The sequence below is a fragment of the Durio zibethinus genome, chromosome 21 (genome assembly GCF_047325235.1).
Source record: "Durio zibethinus cultivar Kanyao isolate XHJ-2024 chromosome 21, ASM4732523v1, whole genome shotgun sequence".
NCBI classification, from domain to species: domain Eukaryota; kingdom Viridiplantae; phylum Streptophyta; class Magnoliopsida; order Malvales; family Malvaceae; genus Durio; species Durio zibethinus.
Genome location: NC_143182.1, coordinates 10,855,664 through 10,877,240, shown reverse-complemented (window position 1 = coordinate 10,877,240; position 21,577 = coordinate 10,855,664). Strand labels below are relative to the sequence as shown.

General features: G+C 29.0%; 1 protein-coding gene and 1 long non-coding RNA gene across 3 annotated transcripts; both read left to right on the top strand.

Moving 5' to 3' along the window:
- The first annotated feature begins 2,470 nt into the window (after window positions 1-2,470).
- LOC111306500 (uncharacterized) lies at window positions 2,471-4,732 on the top strand. The gene is made up of 3 exons (XM_089750653.1): window positions 2,471-2,633; window positions 2,920-3,048; window positions 4,170-4,732. The coding sequence occupies exons 1-3, from the start codon at window positions 2,537-2,539 to the stop codon at window positions 4,397-4,399; spliced, it is 456 nt and encodes a 151-aa protein (XP_089606779.1). The 5' UTR covers window positions 2,471-2,536; the 3' UTR covers window positions 4,400-4,732.
- A 1,237-nt stretch (window positions 4,733-5,969) lies between these two features.
- Window positions 5,970-7,042, top strand: LOC111306224 (uncharacterized). 2 transcript variants are annotated; one of them, XR_002692090.2, is made up of 3 exons: window positions 5,970-6,241; window positions 6,308-6,438; window positions 6,720-7,042. It is a non-coding gene; the product is annotated as an uncharacterized LOC111306224 (long non-coding RNA). The 2 variants fall into 2 exon arrangements; XR_002692089.2 differs by having other exon boundaries at window positions 5,979-6,241; window positions 6,311-6,438.
- Window positions 7,043-21,577: the final 14,535 nt, after the last annotated feature.

Below are 21,577 nucleotides of genomic sequence, written 5' to 3'. Positions count from 1 at the left end.
TGCCCCAACATTATCACATTTCCAAATGAAATATTAATGAATAAAATCATGACTTCTTTATCTTTGAATAAAATCCTAAGTTCTAAACAAAATAATAAAAAAAAAAAAACAAACAAAAGTCTTTCTTTATTTCTCCTGTCTTTTTTCCCATGTTACTTTTGCGTAGTATTTAGAGAGTGAGGCCTTCAACGATAGGTTTAGGAATAAATTTCACTCCTTAACTATTAATTTGCGGTTATCCATTTAAATTTGAAAATTTGATAAAATAAATTAAATGAGATTGTTGAAACGAGAAGAAGATTGGGCCGTCGGGCGCTTGAGTCCATATGTCACTTATTGGTTTAAGTTTAACCGATCCTCACTTGAGTCTACTTTTTATTTTATTTTTTTTCTTTTTAATGATCGAGTTGTTTTAAAGTTGTTTATTTAGGTTGGCCAAAAAAAGAAAGTTGTTTACAGAGTTTGTCTCGGAGAAATTTTCCTTTCCATAATTAGAAAATAATAAACATGTCCATTACGTTTAATTATAAATTGATTCATATACTTTTATATAAATTTAAGATTAAAATTTATCATATCATATTTTTTAAATTATTTTTATCTATTTCCTTGCCCACTTTAAAATCATTATAATTTTAATCATAGATTAAATTCTTTTTTTTTAAGAAACAATCATAGATTAATTTCAATATATATTAATCATCCCAGAAAAAAAAAATTGAACATCCACACTACTGGTTAGTAGTGGAGATACGCTTAAAAGATTCAACATGAATAAATATTTAGGATAAATCCCATTTACATCCCATGTGATTTGAACCATTCCGACATCGAACCCTTGTACTTTTAATATTCTCATATAGCCCCATGTTGTAAAGTTCCATTCTCAGAAGGCTTAATTTCATCTTGCAAAATTATGGGAATACACTTAATTAATTCAAAATGTATTTTATTCATTTACACTTAAAGTTTTTTTTTTTTTATAATTTTACCAAATGAAATGAACGATGTAATCCCTTTAGGAATGGAACTTTATCACAGGGGATTATCTAAAAAATTGAAAGTACAAGGACATAATGTGGGATTAGTCAAATAAAGGAGGTGTAAATGAGGTTTATCCTACGCTTTAACATACTATAAGTTATTATTATTAAAGCCCAATCAGTCCGGTACAAGTTTATAACATATGGCAATAGCTTTGGGGTTTTATTATTATACATTATCTTATAAATTAAATGTTATGGCTTAAAAATTAGAGGTAAAATTTTAAGTTCTAACAACAAATTTAAATAATTAATCTTTTGGACAAACGTTATGGATAACAAAGTCATTAAATTAGCATAATTATTTATTTAATAAAAACCTTTTAAATTTGCTTATAAAATTTCAAAACCTTATAGATGATCATAATTATTTCAACTATTCCCTTCTATTCTTTATTATTTTGGCACTTGCCTTTTTTATCTAGTAGGAGGGATGGAGTAGATGTGTCAATACGCCGGCTATCCATCTAAATTCAAAGGAAACCCAAAAAAAAAAAAAAAAATCAAAGGAAACCTAATATTTGAGAATGTTTGAGTAAAAATATTTAGTTTGTTAAACAAGAAAATAAACCCATTTTAAAAGGGCTTTACTTTGATTTTGATTCAAAACTTGAGTGCGGCTCAATTCGGTCTAAATTATATAATATATTATTTTTATATTTATATGTATTATGGTATTTATATTATATAAAAGATAAGTATGTAATATATTATATTGTAAGTATTAAAAAATATTTTAAGTTATTTATATTTTAAAATTAATAAAAAAATAATTGAAATTAAATAGGAAATACAATGTTTTTATTTATTTTTTAAAAAATTTATTTGGAACGAGTTTGGACTTTATCATATTACTATTTAATAATTTGCACAAGTCTTGACAAAATTTAAAATCCAAATAATTGGTTCAAATTGAACTGAAATAAATATATAAAATATTAATATCATACTTAAATCCAACATGAACTGATCCAACTCGTCTATGATGGACATTCAATATGGAAGGAACTTATCCGATCTCTTTCGAGTACATAAATCATATATGAGATCAGAAATTGGAAAGCAAAAAATTTGACTATGAAAAATAGAACAAATTTGGATCTAACATAACAAATTAGAGTTGGCAGCATTGTTGATGAAATCATTCAAGTTCACGTGGCAGTTCCCATGCATGTAATTCAGTAGTCCCTGAGCTCAGACCAACCAGATGGCTTTCATGCAATTTACATTTGCGTCAAAAGAATAGATAAGATTTTGAAAAAGAATAACCAGCCAAACCGATTGATCGTCAGCCAACTAATTAATTAGTCGTACATTGCTGACCACTTTTTAATGGGCTGTGCCATCACTCCCTCACCGCCAATCTTTTTTGTTTGTTACTCCTCTCCCTTGAACTATAAATAACCGCTTTTGCATGGTATATCCTCGTATGTATCCTTCTCAAAATTCTAACTAAAACTTGGAAATTCGAGTGTTAACGTTTGGTGTGAAAAATGAAGTTCAAGCTGTTTATATTCCTAGCTCTTCTCTTCGCAAATTTTCTCTTCTTTTCGGCTGCAGTAGCTGAAAATTCCAAAGACGAAACTAAATGTTAATATCTCCTCCTATAAATATACACTGTGTAAAATTATATACTTTCTTTTGTTTGTTGCTTCTTATTCCTTTCATGCATTTTTTTTTTTTTTTTTGGATAGAAATGTTAGACATTCAGTCCTATTTGATTATCACAATCGGAGCAATTATTGTCTCGTTACATGAATAATGAAAAATGGGATGAAAGCGATTGAAATTCATTGTAAAATTCACATTTGAAAGTCTTTTTTTTTTCTTTTTTTTTTTGGGTTTAGATATTGAATGTCTTCTATAACTTGTGCAGCGGATGCAACGGAGGAAACAAATCAAGGTGATAATGCTTGCCAATATCGCTGTTGCAGCCACCGTGGGTGCAGGTGTTGCAGCTACGCGGAGGCACAGCTCATGGCAGCTCAAGCCAAGGATCAGAAACGTTAGTAGCCTGGCCCTCCTATGCGTCTCATTTTGTCACGGTTCTTTTTATAAGTTGGTTACACATCCTCTTTATTCATGACATAAAGTAATTCTTAATCAAGAGAAACCACCACTTTTGGTACCGTAGCATTTAACACTTTCCCCTTGTTGTGGTGAAGTTTAAGCTAATGACTGCTGGTAAGCTGAGAGATAATCACGAGAAAGGTTAGATTCAACTTTTTTTCGAAAGAGACCACAACCTGAAAACAATAAAAAATGTTAAAAGATATTAAAATTAAAATTTTTAATTTAAAAGTCAACTGAAATAACTGTCGGTTTGATTCTAATTTTATTTTTGACAATTTAAATAATAAATTATTAAAAAAAATAGAGAGTGCATCTTAAAAGAAGTAAACCTTTCGACTACAAAGTGTGATATGTTTGTTCAATGTATTTTATAGCATTTTTAGTCATATTAATTAAAAATCCAAAAAGGAAAAAAATAACTTTTCGTTTTTGAATTCACCAATTTTGTAATATTAATCAATTGCGTATTGAAAAATATCCTGTTCATGCTATTATGAATATAGAAAATAAAACAATATGTAAAATTCTTTTTATTTCATAATTCACTTATAAATGTAACGAATTACACGTGTGGAAGCAGCAGAGGAAATGAATAAAGTTGAAGATGCCAAGTGTCGGTGCATATTGTTAAAATGATTTATCTTATATATAATAAATATCTATTTTTTTTAATTTTATATTTAAATTAAATCTTTTCACTTACAATTAATTAATAATAAATTGAATGCTTAATATAAATATCGTTATTGTGGCCGCTATGGTTGCAGTTGTTGCTGCTTTGATGGTAAAGCCCTGATCTTACAGCAAAATCTAAGAAAAAAAACATTAATTTTCTATATATATATATATATATATATATATACAGTCCTGATTGGTTCAGTATCAAAGTAAAATTTCTTCAATCTAGAGTTCTATGCATAGTAAATTCGAAAAGTTAAGCTGCTATAAATGATATAAAACTTATTTAAACATACTTTAATGAATGTTATAATGTAAAAAAAAAAAAGAAAAAGGTAAGAACAGTTAATAATGAAACGTGTTTTGCCCATATAGATGTCACAGAGAAAGAGTTAAACCAGCAAAACGAGGTGAACTACCAAGGAAATTGTTATGGAGGAGGACACGGTGGAGGATGTGGTGGTGGTGGTGGTGGTGGTGGTGGTGGCAGACATGGAGGAGGATGTGGTGGTGGTGGTGGCAGACATGGAGGAGGATGTGGTGGTGGAGGACATGGAGGAGGACGTGGTGGCGGTGGCAGGCACGGTAGTGAAGCCAATCCATAAGAAAACAGCACCGTAAACCTCCAAAAATATACATGCGTGTGCTACATATATAAGAAGAAGGGTGTAAGAATAAACGGTTGGAGGGTTATGTTCCCTGAAGTTGGAAATTGCCAATGCAGGAAGTTTCATATGCAGTAGTAAAATTTCTACTTACTGCGATAAAACTTGCTTCTAAGTTCCTTTCCTTTGCAGCAATATAAATTTTAATATGGGCGATGATATTTTATTGCCTACCAAAAACCGACATGTTACATCAGTCTTTTTTCAATTCTATTCAATGAAGAAATATAAAATATAATTAATGCAGAGAAAAATATATTATAACACATATATAAATGTACGTGAATTGAGATTTCACAACATAGCTATTTTTTACTAATTTTTTATGCATAAATTAGAAACAAATCTCCTATTTATTAAAGATTTGAGATTAATATATAATAAATAATAATTTTTAATTTTTTTAAAATAAGTGAAAGAAATAAAAGGGAGATGAGGCTGAAGGTGCTGCTCTTGGCTTGACAGGATTGTCATAGGCTGGTATTGCCGAGGAAAACATAAAAAAATATATGGGTGAACCAAGAAGATGGTAAAAAGAAAATGAAAGTTTTTACCCAAAAAAATAATAATAATAAAAGCAGGGGAGGGTTGGAGGGAAAGTGTGCCAAAATCTGTGGTAATAACTGGACTAACAATTTTGTGGGACAAAAAAGAACAGGACAGAAAAAAAAAAAAAAAAACCAATTTTAAAGAATGACAAAGGCAAAAGTCCAACATGGTCCAGCATAAATTTTTTTAAAAAAATTCAACAAGCGAAATTGAAAATTTACCAAATGTCTCATTTTTTATTTTTTTTATTATATTCTAAGAGGTATATTACTCTGTTAATGTTACAGTGGAGTTTAAAAACTTGGCTATAAGTAGATGTGATAATTTTTCATATATTATTATCTTCATTTATCAATAATTTAAGCTTTATATTTCAAAATAATTCTTTTTAATAATAATTGAAAATTGTATCAACAATACAAAAAATTCACATAAAATGCATGTATTCACAAATGCTAATGTAATTTGATTTATAAAAAAATATATATTTCATTATTATATAATTAACCAAATGCTTGTCTCAATTCGGATATAAAATAATTTTATTTTGGGGGATTTATTAATATTCATATGCACTCATAACTTTATGTTTGGTGATATAAAATAAATGTGTTAAAATTAAAATGTTGAGTTATATATATATAGTATGCTTAATAATTTTAAATACAATAATACGATATGATATGAAAATAAAAATAAAAAGAATATAATTTAAATTTAAAAAAACTAGAAATTGTATTTCTATATAAACAAGAGCTTGAACTCTCCAATTTGATCTTTATATCATTTCACTTTGTCATTTGCCATCGCCCACCGAATGATCATCAATTTGGGATGGCATTATCCAAATAAACTGGAAGCCATGTGTAGACCCTATAAGTTTAAAATGATAATATAAGAGAAGGGAGAGAAAATGATAAGATTTTACATCGTATATATCTACATAAAATTGGGATGGAACCAAATTGGTTAGATTAGGTGGCGCGACTCTGAAATGCCTAGTGTCTTGCTCCTTCGCACTTTCTTTCGTCCTTCTTCCCTATAAATAACATTTGAGCTACAAATGTCTTGCATCTCTCATGCTATTATCTAAAGTTTATATTATATTTCTCTTTTAGTTGCTAAAAAATGAATTTGAAGGCTCTTGTTTTCCTGGGTCTTTTGTTTTCAGTAGCAGCACTTCCCTCCTGTTGTACAGCGGTAGCTGAAACATCCCAGTTAGACCAACTAAATGTTAGGTTCAGATTTTTTCTTTCTTTTTTTTCGGTTAAATTAGTTAATTAACTAAACTTTATGCAGCAGAGGATAGTAATAAAGTTGAGGATGCAAAGCATTACAAATGCCAACATCGATGCTGCAAACCCTATAGAGGAGTTGGTGTTGCAGCGCTAGCGACGCTCGGCTCGTGGGAGAGACCACCCAAGACAACGGTTAGTAGGCAGCCCAAGATTGCGACGAAATTATTATTATTTTTTTTTGGTGTCCTCTTCCAATATATAAAAATTTTTTGACGACTTACGAAATACCTAGAAAAAAATTTTGGGAGACAAATTTTCCTTCAAATTTTGTTGTCTTCCAATCTTTGGGATGTCTATGAAACCCTACTGCCTCATTTGGATCCACCTCTGACTTGAGGCTTAGGCTTATTTCTTTAATTTTATTTTAGTTTGTTGCTTTTTTAATTTGTTTAATGTATGATGATCCTGATAAGGAGCAAAGAATGAGGTAGAGGAAACTACAAATAAAGTTGAGGAAGCAAAGTATTCCAACTGCAAACATCGATGTTGCCGTCCCTCAAAAGGATGCTGGTGTTGCAGCGCTAGTGAGGCTGAGGCTCAACCCATGGAAGGAAGCAACGCCGGTACACATGGAAATGAAGGCCAACCAAGAGAAGTTCACAAATGGAGAGAGCTCACACTTACATTAATAATATATATATATATATGTGCATGAAAATAGCCCAATAGAATGTATGTTCGTGATGTAATATGTTTACATCCCTTGAAGTATTGAATACATAACCTTCTTTTTTTCTTCTTGTGCTTACAATTATATAACGCAAATTAACTGTTTTTTGCAAACATCTAATGGTAAAGCTCTTTTAATTGTGAAATTGACATTGTTTTCAAGCAAGTTTTATGAACCCAAGAGAAATTTAAGCAGCACAACAAAGCAGTTTTGCCAAACCCAGACCCAAAACAAAACAAATAAAAAAAAAAAAAAGCTACAAAATCTAAGATCCAACCGAGGCTAGTTTTTCTTAGGTCCAGTTGGTTCTATAGAAAACCAGTTGGCCACTGAAGTTTTAAAATACTTACCCAAATCTATTGGGTCTCCTCGAATCACCCAACCCAAGGTTTTACCTGCCCTAATTATACAATGATCCATTGAAATAAGTTTTCCTTTTTTTTTTTTTGCCAATAAAAGTATTGTTGAAAATTTATTTATTTTTATTTGAGGATTCATGTTTCACTAACAAATCACACGATTTTCAATTGAAAAATCATTGATAGTAATAAGTTTTAAAATAATTTTTAATTAATTTATTAGAGACTTATCCAATTTGAAAATTCTAATTTCATTGAATAACTTCCCTTGGTAACATTTTTTTTTTTCTTAATTTTAATAGTGTTGAATATTTTATGGATTGATATTATTTAATTTCAGTTATCTATACTTCAAATTTTATACTTTAGGATCATTTATATATCTATATGATTATTATTTAAATTAAATAAAAAGTATTCATGTACAAGATATGCGACAATAAACATTAATAGCCTACATAAAATAAGGATATATTGATAAAACTTTTGATTGTCAAACAGTTAAATTTGCTCATTATATATATATATATATATATATTGAATAATGTTCATTATAATTTTTAAATTGCCTTTTTAAAAGGTTTCTTTAATTGTAAATGTTAATAGTATTTATCCAACTTATAAATAAAAATTATAATTCTATTAAAAGACTTACATTAAATTTTTTTTATCTTTAGAATTCTAATTTTATATTAACATTAAAATAGTAAATTCTATATGAAAATTTAGATTAACATTCGCTTTATTAATTTAATTATTTCTATAATATGCAATTCAATATACTATATATAATTTTTTTTTAATAAAAAATAAAAAAATCACATGGGAAATATGTGACAATAAATAAAGGTCCAAAGACATTCTCAAAAGGTAATTTAATCCACTTGGGTTCCTTTAGGCATTGTTTGGTGAAAATGATAGTAAAAGATAAGTATGGAAAATTTGTTAGTACAATAAATAGTCCCATAATTAAGTCATTGAATTATTAGATTAACAAGTTTTTATTTATTTATTTATTTTTAATCAATCAAAAACTTAATTTTTAATATTTTTTAACAAATTAATTCTTAATATTAATAATAAAAAGTCATATTTTTTTATTTGAAATTATTAATGCTTGAACATTGAAATTCAAAATTTAAAATTCTACCCTTGAAAAAATTTTAAAACATTACTAACAAGATGCCTTAGAGGCTTAGACGAGGACAAGATTCCTTTCAACAACTCCTCATTTTTCTAGGATTATAGATATAGTATGTTCTCATTTCAAAGGGTAGATTCCCAAGCAATAAGAAAAAGGAAAATTGCAAAAATTTCGAATGCAAACACACTTGCACCTCTATTTTTACAAATTGTCAATTAATCTAATATTTTCTTTTTATCCTTTTTTTTTTTAATTTCAACTCATGTTTCTATTTTTTTTATTGGAGCATTTAAGATCAATAAATATGATAATTGAGTCACAATTCAACTTTGTTAGGTGTGTGTGGATATGGTTTTGATTGAAACTTTGAATCATTAAATTATAAATGGCACAACTCCAACCAGTTTTAATTATTTGGGTGGGGTTTTTGGGTACTTACCAATTACCATTACTTACCATATGAACACTACAAATATAGAGCTTACCTTTTTAGGACAATAACCCAAATCTAAGATGGCTATATATAACTACTATAGCGGTCGAATATGAATATTTGTTGGTTCTATCGTAATTATCTTTACATCTTTTTATTCCAATAATTTCTCCTTTTAATCAAAATTGTATTTAATAAAAATTACATCAACCAATATTTTCATTGAAAAATTCGTGATTCAGACGAATAGGACTGTTTAAACTTAGCAACTTCAATTTCACTAGAAAACTCTTTAGTCATGCCAAACCATGCATATGCTTTCTAAAGAAGGATTTTGAGTGTTCAAATTTAACCAATCTCAGATATAGATAATTACCAATCCTAAAAGTCTTATATATCATACCTTACGTTAAAGTATTCGATTTAATGATTGATGCATGATTTCATTTTCGAAATGAAAATACTATGAATTTCCCTTCTCCAAACCAATAATTAAAAAAATAATAATCTTAGATACCCAATTCCTAAAGTGGTAATAAGATTCCCAACCAAATTATACCATTAAAAATAAAATATTTCTTATCAAGCAAGTTGAATACGTAAAATTAGATATGTAAAAATAGATATCTCATCTAATATTTACCAAGAACTCATGACAGACTATACAAAAATATATAGATCCAATTGTATATCTTAAAAGGTGTGTCTCATCCTTTTAACCCTGTTGATGCAGTTTTTAGTCCACCAACGAGATTAATAGTAGTAACTATTAGTTTTTATGTTTGTCAATTAATTTTGGCCGATCACATTTAGTTACGTATTACATCTAAATTATTATCGATCGACCAATGTTATTTTAAAATCTGTCATGCCCTTGATTGCCACATGCAATTATAATGTATAGTGCAATGAACCATGTGCCACAATTTATGATGAGGTAGGACTTCGAAAACCTAGAAAATTAAAGGGCTAAATTAATTTGTTGCTTATTTTTGAGCAGGTGAACTTCAAACTTCAATGTTTAACTGCCCAAGATATTAAAGATATAGATGAAAATGCTATACTAGTTTCATTAATTTATGTACTTTTGTTCACAGTTGGATTCAATGAAACACTAATTTGTTTTGAATATTATCATATTCACTCACGTTAACATGTAAAAAATTTGCAAGTATATGATTGCAATTTTGCATATAGCTACCTATTAATTGGATTATTGTCTTATATATTAGTGTATAAAGTTAAATATACATTTGTAAGTTCATATATATTTTTCCGACTTAATTTCAATTAAAAATTCGATTAAATTGGGAAGTTATTAGCTTATTCATATATATATATATATATATGTATATATATATATATATATAATATAAGCACTGGTGTATAGAATTTTTGACATATTTATTCATTATATTTCAAAATGCCATTGTCATTTTAACTTATTTTAAATTTAATATTAAAAAAATAATATTATAAGTAATTAACAATTTGAATAAAGAGCTTTTCAAATATATTTTTATTAGTATGATAAAATATTTAAAATATCGATTGTCAAAGTTAAAAATTTTTGTTTGAAAATAAAGGTTAACTTAAACATTATTTATAGAATGGAATGAATATATATAGAATTTCAAAATAGAGCTTTTTTTTTATTATTACATATGCCTATATGTTAAATTTTATTAATTAGTTTTAGTGAAGTTTAATATGCTTATTCACCCTTAGTGAAGTTTAAAATTTTTATAAGCATATTATATTATTAATTTTAAATATATTTTTAAGATTAAATGTGTTTATTTTTATAATTTAAAAATTTAAAAATTATTGTAGACATCAAATTTGTTCGAGACTTATAACCTAATTTTCAGCCTAAGATTTGATTTAGACCCAATCGGGCCTAAGGGTCGATTTCATTGTTTGGGCCTGATCCACTCTTTATTTTTAGTTTATTTTTATTTCATTTTGTTCTGTTAAATTAACAAAATACAAAAAAAAAGAAAGAAAATAACCAAAAAAAAAAAAAAAAACAAACAGAAAAATGCAAGAAAAGAAAAAAACAAAGGAGACAGGGGTGCCTGGTGTCGTGCATGGCACCACTGGCACCATCCCCCCTACTAAGTCCTATGCCACATACCCAGGCACAGGGCCAAAGCTAGACCAAACAAAAGGAACAAGAGGAGGCAGAGAGACTGGTGATTGACAACACCCCTTTCTGTCAAATCCTATGCCACTTGCCCACGCATAGGACCACAACAAGAGATCTATAAATAGAGTTCTATGACCATCCCAAAAAAAAGAGTAGGAAAAAAGACCCTGTAAAAAAAAATCCAAAATAAAAAAATTTAATTTTCTTTCTGCCAAATAAAAAGCCCACACGTAAACAAAAAAAAAAAAAACAACAAAAATCACAGTCTTCCCCAAATGGAAGGAACCTAGTGCCGAGAGCTCCCTACAAATAAAAAGAAAAGAAAAGTCAGTAAAAAAATGAAAAAATGAAAGTCGAAATAAAAAAAAAAAAAAAGAGAGAGAAGATTTGGCTGAAGTTCTGAAAGTCAAATCTAAACCGTTTGAGACACTTTCAGGTGAAACTAAGCTCAGATCTGTGCTCAGGGGACAAAAGGAAATTTTTTAAAATTTTTTGAGATTTTTCAACAGCCGATGACTACGTCGATGATCGACGATCAATGGCAGACAGTGCGGCCGATGATCAGTCTACCGATCTAGAGAGAAAAGCTTTCTGAGATGGAGAGGTGTAGAGAAAAAAAGGGAGAAAAAAATTTGGTTTTTATAAAAAGTTGAATGTCAAAATGACACCGTTTCATTAAAGGACCAAAACGATGTCATTTTGCCCCAGAATCTGTGTCAACCTGTTGACCCGACCAGGGATCCGCGTAACCAACCCGAAGCTTGGCTCATTCTCCCTGGACTAGTTTAGTTGGACCAGTGCTGAACTGACCCAAATCGATCCGGACTGGCCTCGAACCGCTGAACGCGATCAAACCGTCGAACTACCCAGATCAATGTTGACCGGACTGTTGATCGGTTCGGTTCAGGTTATTTTTTAAAAAAAAATTTTAAATTTTTTTAAAATATTATTTTTATTATTTTAAATTTTATTATTAATATTTATGCATGTTAAAATGTTTAAATTTGCTAGAATAACTTTTTTTGTTTTATAATAATAATTAATAATAAATAAATAATAAAATATATAGTAAAAATTTGTGATAATTTTGTTAATTTAAAAATAAATCTTATGAGATAATACAAAAATAATAAAAAATAAGAAAAAAAATTTTTTATCCGATGATGAGATTCAAAGGTACTCCAAATAATGATACCTACAAAATCTCTAAGCAATAATATTTTTTTAAATACTCCAATATAAATACTACCAGTGTATTGGAGTATTTATAAAAAAATATTTAATATAATAAAAATTATCCTTTTTTGTTATAAAGTAGTAAATGAAAATTAAATAATAAATTAAGAATAAGTAATAAAAAAATGAGAAAAAAATTTTTATCTGATAATAGGATTCTAAAAGTATTCCAAGTAGAGATGCTTTAAGAAATCCTTAGATGATAAGATATGTTTTAAATATTACCAGTGTATTGAAATATTTATAGAAAATCTTCAACACAATAAAAATTTATCTTTTCTTCATTTTTTTAAATGAAAATATTAATAAAAATCAATAAAATTTCTAAAAAAAAGAATAAAATACGTGTATCAATATATTAGTATTTCGCATTGCATGCATAGTATAATTTTACAAAAAGCAAATTTGAATCTCCGAGGATGAAATCCTAAAGTATTCCGAGAAATAATGCCTAAAAAATTTCTAGGTGATAAAAAGTTCTTCTAATGTTATCAACGTACTGGAACATTTTAAGAATTATTTCAATAAAAAAGTTTTGATTTATTTTTCTTGAATAAAAAATGAAACAATAAATAATAATTAAAAAAATAATTTCTAATAAATGAAAAAAATCAAAAAAATTATTTTTTAAATATAAAAAATAAGACTATTTTTTATCAAAATCAAAGGATAACACGTAGTTAAGTGGTATCATTTTTAAATGGGCACTATGAGGTATTAATTCTTTCTTACGCGTAATCGACTCTCGAACCAAGACTGTTTCTCATACCATAAAATTATCCTTTTAATAAATTTTAATTAATTTTAAAATCTTTTTAAAATGATAAACTAATTACACCTGGCTAAAAAAGATTAGTGACGACTCCATTTTTTATTTTTGTTCTCAAATTCGTCGAGCAGCTCCAAAACTGTTACAATAACTTGGCGACTCTACTGGGGATGCCATTTGTTTTTAATAGTCAGGCTAAAATTAACTACATGTTATCATCAAATTTTTATTTAAACAGTCTTAATTAGTATTTAGCTTTTAATTCCTAGATTCTTTTCACTTTCAATAACAAAAAAGCCAAACAAATAAAAAACAAACCAAAAAATGAAAAGAAAATTTTTCATACGCATTTCTTTTATTGTTTTTTTTTTCATATATACTATTATCAATAAATTAGGAAACATATGCACACACAATGACACGATGCATCTCATACATGAGTTCTATACTCAGGCTCTGTCCCTTATAAGAGAAAGAAAAGTACTTATGCTCTCGTGAGGTGATAACCTTTGCAGTAACAAGCAAAATACTTTCACTCAAATTGAATCATTTTTGTTTGTAGGCTATAATAGGTGAGGATCGGGGTACCTTACTAGCCCAACATGGATGACAATGAGGAATAATTTGAAAACTTTTAGATGCACGTCAATCCAAACCAAGTATGTAATAAGTTATAGAAAGCCAACCTTAGGTAAAGCTTTACTAACCCTCTTGTAGAAAACACCTAAGTCCAAAACGTGTAGGAAAAAAGTTGTTTGCAAGAAAAAAAACACAAACAAAAATGAAAATAAAACAAAACAAAACAAATCTAAAAAATGTTTTTAATCTCAAACCACATTCTCACACTAACTCAATTTTATTTTATTTTTTTTTCTTTTTACATTAATCATACCATATAATTCTACATAAAGGTATTTGCTATAAAACATCTTTCTCTTGAGAAATCTTCATGAATCCCATAGATTTGTTCAAATCTCATGTAACAAAAGTTGTATGAAATTGATGAGAATTTTTAGTACTAAAATTTATCTAAAAGTAAATATCTCCTACTTACATCCATGCATCATATGCATAATTTTTTAAAAAATAAATAATAAAAAATACAAAACAACATTTTCAACGCATGGCTTTCTGATCTTCATTTTTTAAAAAAAAAAATTTCTTAATAAAGGTTCAAGAATAGCTCGCCCACCAAAAAATTATGACTAAACCTATTCGCTATTCATATAACACCAGAGCTCAAACAATAATCATGGAACAAGAACAGGCCAGTCGATTTGAAAAGATTGAGAATGCTTAATAAAGACTAAAAAAAGATCTTAATAGGATAATGGACATGCTTAAGAATTTGGATAAAAAAAAGTAGTGAAAAAAAATCCTAGCCGCCAAGAACAATCACTATACATGGTGGATCCTATATACCCTCCAATGTTTGAGCCGCGACTAACTTAACCTTCTTAAGGAGCCAAAATTCAAATTTTTACCCTCGAAAGATATGCCTATCCTTATCCAGGAATGACGTCCGCACCTGCTCTAAGATAATTATAAAATTTTGTTAATCTCGTCATGACAAAAAAATCATCCGAGCCAATCCTAATTTTAGACTTGAATGACCCTAAGGAGAGAGAAAAGATAGAGATAAAGACACTCGATAAAGTAAAAGATACCAGTGCCTAACAAAAGATGAAAGTATTAGAAGAAAGACTTATGACCATAAAGTGAATGAATTTTTATGGCTCTATGGATGCAATCGAGCTTTGTTTGATCTCAAATGTGGTCATTCCACCTAAATTCAAGGTCTTTGAATTTAAAAAATATGATGGCACAAAATATCCAATGAGTTATGTCATAATGTATTATCATAAGATAACGACATATGCTTGTGATGATAAGTTATTAATGCATGTATTTCAGGATAACCTTACAAGATCTGCAACTAGATGGTATGTTCAATTAGACATGACTCGTATTCATTTCTAGTAAGAGCTCACAAGAGCATTTTTTACACAATACCAACACGTCATGAATCTAGCTTTAGATCATCTATCTCTATAAAACATGAAAAAAAGTAACAAAAAGCTTTAAAAAGTATGCACAAAGATGGAGAGATATGGATGCACAGGTACAACCTCATCTCATTGAAAAAAAAATAATTGTCTTGTTTGTGAACACCCTGAAAGCATCATACTATGAGAGATTGATAAATAATGTAACTAAAAACTTTACTGATATGGTGATATCTGGTGAGATTATTAAAAATACCATAAAAAATGGCAAGCTCCATGCAAGAGAGATAAGCGAAGCAAAAAAAGGTGTAGCTACCAAAAATAAATAAAATGAAGCCCAAACAGTGAATTATGTGAGGCAACAGTTCAAAGGTTTCATGTCATATCTCATACCAGTGTACCAAAGTAATTACCTTTCCACAAACAATTTTACATTTATCCCTTATCCATATCAGTCATATCAACCACTACAACAACCAGCTTATCCATCATATTTTCAGTAATCTTTTCAGACACCTATCTATCCCGCTGTACTTACCAGACCAGAATGGAGACTTAGTCTAAGTAGTGGTCCAAAAGCCCTAAGAAATGCCAAAAAAAGAACCCTTTCGACCATATTCTTATATCTTACATTGAATTGTTACCCTAATTTATTCAGAATCAATTTTTAGAGCCTGTGCATTTAGAACCCCTTCAATCTTTTTACCCAAAATGTTATGATCCTAATGTAAAGTGTGATTACCATAACGAAAATCAAGGGTCACTTGACTGAGAACTGTCTCACATTGAAATACAAGGTTAAAGATCTCATTAAAGTTAGAAAAATAAAATTTGAAACTAACAGTGATCATCATGTTGCTGAAAACTCTCTACCTTGATATATTAGAAAAGAGGTGAACTAAGGGTGTTAAAGCATGGACATGAATAATTTAGATGTAACGAATAGATGAGAAATTAGAGAGTTATTCTGTGGCTTTTCTGGAAAAATGATGGTTCATTTGGTGTTACAAATAGGTGGGTTGATTCAAAATAAAAAGTGTGCCCTTTTGTTTTCTTTTTCACTTTTATATTAGACATGCGTATGAACTTTATGACTTGTATGAAAGTTGAATTTGAATGCTAATTGAGAGAATCTTTTTTTTTTCTTTTTTGGCTTAAGTTTTTAAAAAAATAAAAAAATCTTTTCTCTTCATAATTAAAAGTCTCAAAAAAATTGGTGGTCGTTATTATGAATCTATCCAAATAAAATGTTCTAGTGTCCTTTTCATGTCTTAAAATCACTTGAAAAACCTTAATGCTCTAAAGGATACAAGTTTGAATTTTGTGATACCTCTTGTTAAGGCAATAAATACTGAAATGATCAATTTGAAAAAACCTTCTAAGTTTTTTTAAAATCAAACAAATATGATACTTTTTTTTATCTAGATGTTGGTGAATTGATAAGTGTCAAGACTATGATTTAAACAAAAAGTCATTCAGAAAATCACAAATACACAAATGCACCTTTTTATTTAGGGGCATGTTGAATGAAGAGAATGATTTTCAATTGTCCTAAAATTGCCTTGTTCATGCCACTATCTAATTTGGTGATGATGAGACCCTTTCAACATAATTTCCATCGTCATATAAACCCTGTTGACTTACCAAGATAGGATAAAGATTGGTTGTAATATGAGTTGTAAGCAAAATAAAAAAAAAATGATGATGGTTATATCGTGCACTTTAGATATTCAAATGATCCTAAAAAGAAAAAAAATGATAAAAAAAGAGTGTTGATTATAGGTTTCTCAAGGAATCATTTTTCGACATAAATGACCAGGCTTGATTTGACAAATGGCTTTTTTTTCATCGTTTCATAAATAAGAAATTATCCATTTGTTATCCTTTTGAGCCTAGTGAATTATTTATAAATGAACCTTAATCAAGGATCACCTTCTGTATTAGGAGAAAAATACAAAAAAAAAAGATTTATTTTGTGAAGTCATACTTTGACAATAAAGAAAGAATGCCTTAAGTTGTAGGGGCAAATGTCCAACAAATTGAGTTTTAGAAGTTTTGAATATATTTCAACAAATGTTAGAACATGCAAGAAAAAGCAAAAGTGGAAGCAAAAAAAAGAAAAAAAGAAAAAAAGATGATTGGATGTTACGACTAAAGAAATAAAAAAGAATGAATGTTCAAAAAAAAGTCCTTCACATGGTATGAAATGATCCTTGGTCCGATCACTTTCGAACACATATTTTGGGCCTATTTATCTTTTCCTTCAAAACTTTGAACTCTGACCTATATTACATACCTTGAAAAGTTTATTTTGATCAAACATAGACACTTGAACTGAAGAATTTGTTCCTTACAGAATCCTCATGACCAACTTCGCTTTTATTTATTTTCTTTGCAAGATTTTTTCTTTCACAAGAATACTTGAGTACATGATGAAATCGTAAAAAAAAAAGAGAAAAATATTAAAAAAAAAATAAAGCTCTAGGGTGAAAACTTAAAAAAAAAAGGCAGTCTAAAGAAAAAATGGGATTGCAATATGAAAATTCATTGCAACCAATGATTGAGATAGAAAATCTTGGCATTTCCTAATATGATCTTGAATTTATCACAGTTGATCTTGACATCTATTAAAATACCATATTGTGATACTAAAAAGGGTGTCAAATCTAATTTAACCACAAAAGAACCTTCGAAAAGAATTTGTTATTGAGCCTGGATAAAAATTCAATTTTTCATATCAAGTTGTAGACCTCAATTTGACAATTAATCATCCGAGCTGTTTAAAAAGATGAAATTATCATTTTGTTCAGACATGTGTATAACAATGATCACCATTTTTTTTAGAGACTTAAGAGTCACATTGTTTCATAAAGATTGATTAAAGCAATTTTTTGTGAAAATTTTATCATTAAAATAAAATGTTTTTGAGGAAAGAAAATAAAAAAAAAAAACTTTGAGGAAAATAAATGGCATTATGGGAGACACTTTTTAATACAAAAGTATGTTTAATCAATTGAGTTTCACCACAGTTTGATGGCTTGTTTTCTTCAATTCACTTTTACGAAGTTCGAGTTGATCATATGCATGTTTGATTTGAAGATGAAAAAATAGAAAGAAAAGTTGAGAAATCTAAATTGTGAAAAAAGAAAGCAGAAATTGATGAAAAATGAGCAACAAAGAAAAAAATTTGGAATTGAAATGAAATGAATGATTCGAGTTTAAAAGAAAAAGAATTTTGAAAAATTTAAGAAAAAAAAATTTTAGGCAGTTGCGTATCTTGACTTGATTTTTTTTTAAGAAAAGAAAATTTTGAGCATTTGAATCTTTTAACTTTGTATTTTCATCATTAGCTTGCTCAACATTGATTGGAAAGTATGCATTAGTATTTTTGGAAAAGATATTTGCATTTCATGTACATTTTTTAAGAAAAAACATTTGCATTTTCATTTGCATCATAATGGTGTTCACCAATTTTGAAAACATTAAAGAAGAAAAAAGAAAAAATAGGCCAAAAACATATTCAAAAGATCAAAAATTTTCAAGAATTTCCATGAGATGGCACTAGATGAAAACCTTAAGCCCAATCTAGCTAGTAGAAAAGTTGTTGACCTAGTGAAATCGACATCAATCAAGAAAAATATTATGATAAATTATTTTCAAAGTTCTTAGTGGTGATATCAGAGTATTAAAGTATGAATTTTATTTTTTGATGGTGATATCCAAGATGTTTTCAAAATTACTCGGTGATACTATCTGAGTTTAAAGTTTGAATTTGCACTTGTATTTTCTCAGTGATGATATCTAAACACAAAAAAAAAAATCATTTGCATATTCTCGGTGGTGATATCTGAATGTTAAGGTTTGATTTACATTTTCTTGATGGTGATATTCGAGTTTCCTTCGGTGGTGATATCCGAAGTTATTTGCATTTTTTTTGTGACGATATCCAAAGTTATTTGCAAAGTTCTCGATGGTGATATTCGAATGTTAAAGCTTGATTTGCATTTTCTCAATGATGATATTCAAGTTTCCTTCAGTGACGATATTCAAGTTATTTGCATATTCTCGGTAATGATATCCGAGTGCTAAAGCTTTAATTGTACTTTTTCAATGATGATATTCAAGTTTTTTTCAATGGTGATATCTGAAGTCATTTGCATATCTTCAGTAGTGATATCTGAGTGTTAAGGTTTGATTTTCATTTTCTAGATGGTGATATTTGAGTTTCCTTCGATGGTAATATTCGAAGTAATTTGTATATTCTTGATGGTGATATTCAAATGATAAAGTTTGATTTGTATTTTCTCGATGGTGATATTTGAGTTTCTTTCGGTGGCGATATCTGAAGTCATTTGCATATTCTCGATGGTGATATCCGAATGATAAGGTTTGATTTTCATTTTCTCGATGGTGATATTTAAGTTTCCTTCGATGGTAGTATCCGAAGTCATTTGCATCTTCTCTGTAGTAATGTCCAAATGTTAAAAAAATCATTTATATTTTTTTAATGGTAATATTCGAATTTCCTTCAGGGGTGATATCTGAGTGTTAAGATTTGATTTACATTTTTTCAGTGGTGATATCTGAGTGTTAAAAATCATTTGCATTTTCTTCGGTAGCGATATCCGAAGTCATTAACATCTTCTTAGTGGTGATATCTGAGATTATTTATCCTTCGATGGTGATATTCAAAGTTATTTTTATGGTTTAATTTATTTTTGTTGAACCTCTAACTAGACGAGTTTTTTTTAATGAAAATTTTTAAAGTTGTTGAGCCTCTATTTAGATGAGCTTTTTTCAAGATAAGATTTTTTAGGTTATTGAACCTCTACCTAAAGACCTTGAAGTTTTTAAAAAAATTGTCAAACCTCGAGAAAAAGGGACATTTTGATTTGATCTTTAAAGTTTTTGGATTAGTTTGTATCAATTAAAAAAAAAAAAACCTTTTAACTCAGGACAAATTTGATGTCTTTATCTTTGCACTATTCCCGATTCTCAGTAATGCGCAAAGAGAGGCAGTTGTAGATACTAAATTTGTTTAGAACTTGTAACTCGATTTTCAGCCCGAGATTCGATTTAGATCCAGTTGGGCCTGAAGCCCGATTTCATTGTTTTGGCACGATTTACTTTTTATTTTATTTTATTTTGTTTTGTTAAATTGACAAAATACAAAAAAAAAAAAAAGAAAAGAACCAAAAAAAGACAAACAAAAAAAAACAAGAAAAGGAAAAAACAAAAGAGGCAGGGGGTGCCTGGTGCTGTGTACGACACCACTGGCACTATCCCCCCTGCTAGGCCTTGTGCCACCTACCCAGGCACAAGGCCAAAGCTAGACCAAATAGAAGGAACAAGAAGGGGCAGAGAGGCTGGTGATTAGGTGCCTTACACGACTCCCCCTTCTGCTAGGCCATGTGCCACCTACCCACTCACAGGGCAACGGCAAGAGCTCTATAAAGAGAGCTTCGTGACCGTCCCTAAAAAGAGAGGAGGAGAGAAGACCCTGCAAAAAAAAATTTTCCAAAATCAAAAAAATTTTGTTTCTTTCTGCCAAACAAAAAACCCATACGCAAATAAAAGAAAAAAATAAAAAAAATCACAGTCCTCCCCAAAAAGGAGGAACCTGGCACCAAGAGCTCCCTGAGAACAAAAAGAAAAGAAAAGTCAGTAAAAAAAATGAAAAAATGAAAGTCAAAATTAAAAAAAAAAAAAGAGAGAGAGTTTGGCTGAAGCTTTGAAAGCTGATATAGGCTATTTAAGACACTTTCAGGTGAAACCAAGTTCAGATCTATGCTTAGAGGGCAAAGAAAATTTTTTTTTAGGAATTTTTAAGATTTTTCGACAGCCAGCGATGGTGTCGACGATTGGTGATCGGTGACCGACACAACAATTAGTGATCGGTTGATCGATCTAGAGAGAGAAGCTCTTTGAGAGGAAGAGGTGTGGAGATAGAAAGGGAGAAAAGAAAATGAGAAAAAAATTTTGGCTTTTATAGAAAGTTGAACGCCAAAACGACGTCGTTTCATTAAAGGACCAAAATGACGTCGTTTTGCCCCAGGGTCCACGTGTCAACTTGTCGACCCGACCCGAGATCCATACAATCGACCTGAAGCCCGGCTCCCTCTCCCGAATCGATCTAGTTGGACTAGTGCTGAACCAACCTAAGCCAATCCAGACCAGTGCCAAACCGCTGAACACGATCAGACCGTCGAACCTTCCAAACTTGCGTTGATCGGACCATTGTCTAGTCAAGTTCATGTGATTTTTTTTAAAAATTTTTTTAATTTTTTTAAAATATTTTTTTTGTTATTTTAAATTTTATTATTAATATTTTGCATGTTAAAATGTTTAAATTTGCTAGAATAAATTTGTTTATTTTATAATAATAATTAATTAATAATAAATAATGAAATATATAGTAAAAATTTGTGATAATTTTGTTAATTTTAAAATAAATCTTATGAGATAATACAAAAATAAGAAAAAATAAGAAAAAAAAATTTTATCC

Bases quoted from the DNA above. Each gene is read 5' to 3' on its own strand.
- LOC111306500 (XM_089750653.1), top strand. From the start codon at position 2,537: ATGAAGTTCAAGCTGTTTATATTCCTAGCTCTTCTCTTCGCAAATTTT. The intron at 2,634-2,919 runs GTTAATATCTCC...TAACTTGTGCAG, and splicing joins TTCCAAAGACGAAACTAAAT to CGGATGCAACGGAGGAAACA. The intron at 3,049-4,169 runs GTTAGTAGCCTG...TTGCCCATATAG, and splicing joins TCAAGCCAAGGATCAGAAAC to ATGTCACAGAGAAAGAGTTA.